The sequence below is a fragment of the Vanessa cardui genome, chromosome 13 (assembly GCF_905220365.1).
Source record: "Vanessa cardui chromosome 13, ilVanCard2.1, whole genome shotgun sequence".
In the NCBI taxonomy this organism is placed as follows: Eukaryota; Metazoa; Arthropoda; class Insecta; order Lepidoptera; family Nymphalidae; genus Vanessa; species Vanessa cardui.
This window is the reverse complement of record NC_061135.1, coordinates 12,147,942-12,154,006: the sequence shown is the minus strand read 5'-3', so window position 1 is coordinate 12,154,006 and position 6,065 is coordinate 12,147,942. Positions and strand designations below refer to the sequence as shown.

Below are 6,065 nucleotides of genomic sequence, written 5' to 3'. Positions count from 1 at the left end.
ATCGATAGCTGATTCCGCCATCCCCGCTCATAATAAGTTTCCTCAACTATTCCATAGTTTATATAGATTCATATCGTAGAAGTTAAATAGAGATTAGCTTAGTGTTTAACTGAAACAAGACGAATGTACAATGTTCATTAAAATATTACATACATACAAGAAAGAATAATAAAACTAGAACATGAGTATTGTTCTGAAATGAGGGTAATAAAATATAAATTAAAGATCAAAGAGATATGAAATATTGTAGATATACACAACACTAGTTTCAAGTCGTGACTTCACCCGCGTATAATACAGTAACAGTTGTGAGGTATGACCTTATTATGCTGATTTACGTTATGGCGTTTGCGAAGTAAAGTAAAACTGTATCAAACAAGTAAACAAACTCACTTTCGAATTTATCAAGAATTGTATATAAAATTGCTAAAAGAAATATCTGCTGTATTCTCAATGCTATAACACATCCGTATTCAGCATCTAAACTAGTTCATAGATCACGAAACGGCGGGCGTTCGCAACCCAAATCGCTGGCAAAATATAACGGTTCATTAGACGCTACGGAGGCTCTAAGCAAACATTCTACATTTTATCTTACACAGTATTCACACATCGACGGCCACGTTGCACGTTACGAATCAGACGGCTACACGATGTTGCTGAAGTTAATTTTGCTCAATTTACTGTTAGCGGCATCCGAAGCAAACGAGAGACACAAAAGATACCTCGTCTACCCGGACGGTGGCCCGGCCAGAGCTCAGGTATTGCTTTTTTATTCTCATCAATGAATGCAAATTTACATAACACAGATTTTAAGTTAAGTAAATGACGTTTTCTTCCACCGTATTCGGCTTAACGAAGCGATGTTTTTTATTCGTGAATTCAAATGCAATTAAGTCGCTCGCCTCTTCGTTCTTTTTGAGCTAATTTTTATTTATCTTTCGATTCCGAAGGTTCTAGTGTATCAATGAAATGAATTCTGTATGGATTCGTGTTTGTGTATTTTCTTGATTATTAACATAACTATAAAAATATTCATAATCTATCTGTTTTACGATTCATTCAAATTTAATTGGAAATCGTATTCAGAAGCATTTCATAAGCACGACTAAGATGTAAATATAATTAAAATTAAGCTTCGTGGTACATTTGTATTACTTTGTAGACTTTAAAACGTTATTATCTCGAAGAATCCTTCAATTACGAAACAATGAAACAATTTATATGAAAATAAACACTTCAAAGTACAGCAGTTGTGAGATATTACTCGCGTCTCATTATTATTCAAGTTCATTTCTTTGTTCTAATTTTTTTTTAATTAATTTTGTTTACGATATTTCCTTTTTCGCTGTTTAAGTTTCGACACGATGGGAACAAATAAAGGAAATACTTTTACATTTAATTTCATAAAGAGCCTCTCAAAGACCGGCAATTAAATAAAGTATTCCAATTATTTACCAAAATTATTATTAATATTTTTTCCTCGAGACTTGGTAGGAGGGAAAATTTATACTAAAATATGGCCTTATTACTGCAAGGCCTTGTTAAAGGGATGGGATGGTTGTTAACAAGCTACCTTACAATAAGGTTTAATATCTACTAAAACTAAACGACGCGGAGAAAGGACCAATCGTATTAAATAATAAAACCAGGGCAGAGAAATTGAGTAATTCCATTTGATCGTTTCTCGATTCTAGGTTTTAGTGGAATGAAGTGATATAGCTGTAATATAATCGCTTTGATTAGGCAATGGCATAATTTGTGTCTGATCCTAATTTGATCGATTCCAGGATTAAATCTAAGCTTGATTATGCTTCGTCGCTAAGTAATAAATTCCATCATAATAATTTACGATTTGAAGTAATTCGAACGTTATGTTTCAGTTTATCATCGGTTTGGGTGTCCCTGTTGATTTAAAAGAAGCTTCCGTCACAGTCGGTACTGTTATAAAATTTCAATATGACTTACCAACAAACAGTACTGAATACACAAGTAGAATTTATGGATTCGCTAATACAGTGTCGAGAGATATGGGTGGTGAAGATGTATCAGAAGATGCTGAAGAATCTAATGATATTGATTCGGACACGTCGAGAGACATAAACGATATAGATACTGATGTCGCCAATAGTAGCAATGATACGTTAGTCGATATAACATTTGACGATAAAAGAAGAAAACGATCACTTATGTATTCCGAAGGTTATTCTGGAAATTCCATTGAAAAATTAGATGTCAACACTGAATTGCCTTTAGAAGAAGCGATTAGGCGTCAAGAAATTATCGACGAAAAACATTTAGAAGCAGAACAAGAACCGCAAAGGATGAACAGATGGGATTTCTATAAAATCATGGAACACATGATCGAAAGGTAAGTCTTAAAAATGCACTCAATAAATATTTAAAAAATATTAAAACACGTAGGTAAACTGAAACCATTTCTCTTTAAATAAGGATTAAAAGTTTTTCAATACCTCGTTGGATGTTGGACGACTTGAGTAAACTTTACCGAGTCAGAGTTCGTTTCATTCATCGCATTCTTGAATTAAGTTTGTTGATTTCAGCAAAGCCGTCCTCGAGTTATTGTTTAGGTATTGTATACATTGTTTAAAAGTTATGAAACTGAATCAGATGACAAACAGACTTAAATTGATACGAGAGTTTAACTTAAAGTTTCGGATTGTTGGCTGTAACATTTAGTTCCCCTTTAAATATTTTTTCAGAGACAAGAAGTCATATCAAATTTAATAATGTTTCTTTATAAAATATTTTAAAAATTCCATAGGTACGGCTATTCAGGCAGACCTTGCTTGCTGCGGAGCATCTGCGAGGCAGCCGAGGTGCCTTTCACATACGAGAACGGGTTGCTTGGAGAAATTGGTCATATATTATTCACGTAAGTGCCCGGCTACTTGTAGCCTATAAAAGCTTAATAAAGACGCCCGCGCCGGCTTATAATACATACGTAACAGAGATTTTCTAAAGGAAAAGTTGGAATTCTTAAAATGTTATTAACGGAATCCATTAAACACAAAGTTAGGCATGTATCTTGATTGCATTGTACATTTCCATTTAAATTTCTTTCTTCTTTAAACGAATATATGTAATTTCAATAAATATTATAAAACTTTAATGAAAAGAAAGTATTTAAATAGTAATATTCCAAGTCGGATTCAGGATGCATATATAATAAAATACATTCATATGATATCCTCATTTATTAATTAAAATGTAATCGTTAAAAGAATAATTATTGCATCATTTTTTTAAATAATTGAAATGGTAATCAAAGACCTTACCAGGTCTTTGTACATATGTATTTAAAGCCTTAATATTTTTGTTTTACATTTCAACTAATTTCAAAATTTTAAGAAGTGACATCCACTTACATATCACGAAAGCAAGATTTATGTTACAAGTATCAAGAAAAAATGTAAATCTGCGGTTACAATGTTTAAAAAAATAGTATTAAATGAAAATATGAGAGTATTTTGAAGTAAAGGCAATGAAGAACACAGTTACAGTGACTAAAGCTGTAATGGCTTCTTTCTATATATATTACTTACTTATGATGCGATTGCATTGCTTGAATTCAATACGTAGTCTTCAATAACAGAGGCAGTTTTTAACCTTTGAAACCTTATTCGCACTTTTGATTTATTCATCCAGTGTTTAAGGAAAAATATTATATGAGAATATGATGAATAAATTCTGAGTAATCTACAAATATATCCACAAACCGTAACGGACCATCGTCGCGGAATAAATTCCAAATCCCTCTTGACAGGAGAAGAGGCTTTGCTAAGCTTTACTGTTAAAGAAAACGTACTGCTACTTTATTTTTAACCGATTATGGCGAAATCGAAAAGAAGGTATTTGATCTTAAGGACAATGTTAGGCCGTATACATTTTTATAGTAATTTTATAACTAGAATCTATGGAGAAACTTTTCGCTACATGAGAGGGAAGAAAGAATTAAAAATTATTTATCTCCTTTTTTTACACTACATTAACAGCCTGTAAATTTTCCACTATTGGGCTAAGACCTCCTCTAAATTTCCTCCTATTCTACCCATGTGTATTCCACCGACCCGCATTGGAACAGCGTGGTGGAATAGGAGATGAGACCTTAGCTCAGCAGTGGAATATTTACAGGCTGTTGTTGTATGTTCTTATATATGGAAGCGACAGTCATTTTTTTTATTGCCTTAACTTATTATATTTATAACATAAAAAAAATATTTCACTATTGATATTTACAATTTATTTATGTTTACAATTTTAGGCCATCGACGACTAAAGACAGCTTGTCACACCACACTGACAATGAATACCACGCGGCAGAGAGGATCGGAAGAGAAGCTGGTAACAACTGTGAGATGATGTTCCCTGAATGCGAATCCTCGATACTGGAAACCTTCACTGGTATTGGAATGGAAACCTTGCACAAATTTGGGCTGTATTAAAATTGAAGATTTTAAAATTTGTATTGCGTTTTATTTGTGTAATATATTCTACCATTTACTATTGATATTGAATTAATATTTGACATTCACGTCTACAATTATCACGTATACGATGGAAAAGTAAATTGCTTGTGGACTCAACTTTGCAGTAGAACAGAGATCAAATGAAGCATTACACTTATTATTATTAATAGTGAGAAGAAATTCTACCTTTCTAACTCTAAATACAAAAAAAATGACTTTCATCAAATTTTTCAATTTTTCGTCAAATTTAATATCATGGCAAAAAACAGAAAAAAATAATTGTAAAGTAACAGTGTGAAAATGTTTAAATAGTTTTATTTAAATGTGTAATAATCGCGAAAATTTAAGACAACATAGTGTGAAAATGTCTCGCTGCTATGGCCTCTCCTCCCCTTAAGTAGAAGGTTCGAAGTTTTTTTCTACCACGCTGTTCAAATAAGCAGAATTCCACCAAACCGCATTGGAACAGAGTGGTGGAATATGTTCCAAACCTTCTCCTCAAAGGGAGAGGAGGCCTTTAGCCCAGCAGTGGGAATTTACAGGCTGTTGTTGTTGTTTGTTGTCACTGAAATTACACACATTCTGGTCTCACGCATGACGAATACTTTCTAACCATTTGTGCAACTTTTAAAACTAAATATAACAACAAAACATTTTTTTTTTCAAACCGTTTCATATGTGTGGTTGCAAATATAAGAACAAATCACTTAAATCGATCACCTCCTTCTTATTTGAAGCCTTTATTTCAAAGTAGCGGATCACTTGCGAAAGTTTACGTTACTTCGAAAGATTTTTCAGGAATTACTAAAAACCTATGACTAATTTTATGTTGATTTCAATTAATTTGAAATGCAAGTCTATATTTAGCGCCAATGCTACTATAACATATAAATATACATTATTTCAGTTGTAGTTGGAGTTTGAGTGAAAAACACAACAAAATTTGTTTACATCTTTAATTTTTTACTATACAGCCGCCCTTTAAACGGGCAATAACTTTTTTCCTCTCTCTTAAATTAATCATTTGGTAAATCGTAACAATTTAGTAAATTGCAATCAAGGATTCTTTTTCTTTTCTTCTTTTATTTTCTGCACATCTTAAAAATTAGACTACAACCGTTTCTTTAAGTGTAGTTATCGTCCTACAATCATGGGACAAAATCGAATTACGCTATTAATAAAGAAGATACTTCGAACCCTAAAGAACCGGCGAAAGTAACTCGAAGGGTATCATTTATTTTGTCAATATTTATTATTGCCTACATTTTTCAGAACAATAAAGAAATAAACAGAAGACGATCGTTTCATTCCCAAGTTGCGTTATGATTGATTAACTCACTAATTGTTGTAATACCTTTTGAGGAGAAAGTTTAGAGCCTTTTCCTCAAAAAGACCTTTACCCAGCAGTGGGATAGTAATACGATGTTGATTTGATTACTGTTGTGATAACATATCGAACGAGCGCTCTTTTACTTCGCTTTTTACAGTGGAAATCTATTCAAAATAACTACTAACTTTACGGCTTTTAAAATGACTTTTAAATCTTCATTTTACAAAACTATATTAAAAGTAAAT

The 6,065-nt window shown here is 32.3% G+C and overlaps 1 protein-coding gene across 1 annotated transcript; it reads left to right on the top strand.

The window, feature by feature from the left end:
* The first annotated feature begins 625 nt into the window (after positions 1–625).
* Positions 626–4,466, top strand: LOC124534849. Its single transcript, XM_047110875.1, has 4 exons — positions 626–761; positions 1,884–2,371; positions 2,786–2,896; positions 4,286–4,466. Exons 1-4 carry the CDS (start codon positions 654–656, stop codon positions 4,464–4,466), a joined length of 888 nt encoding a protein of 295 aa, XP_046966831.1. The 5' UTR covers positions 626–653.
* The last annotated feature ends 1,599 nt before the right edge of the window (positions 4,467–6,065 follow it).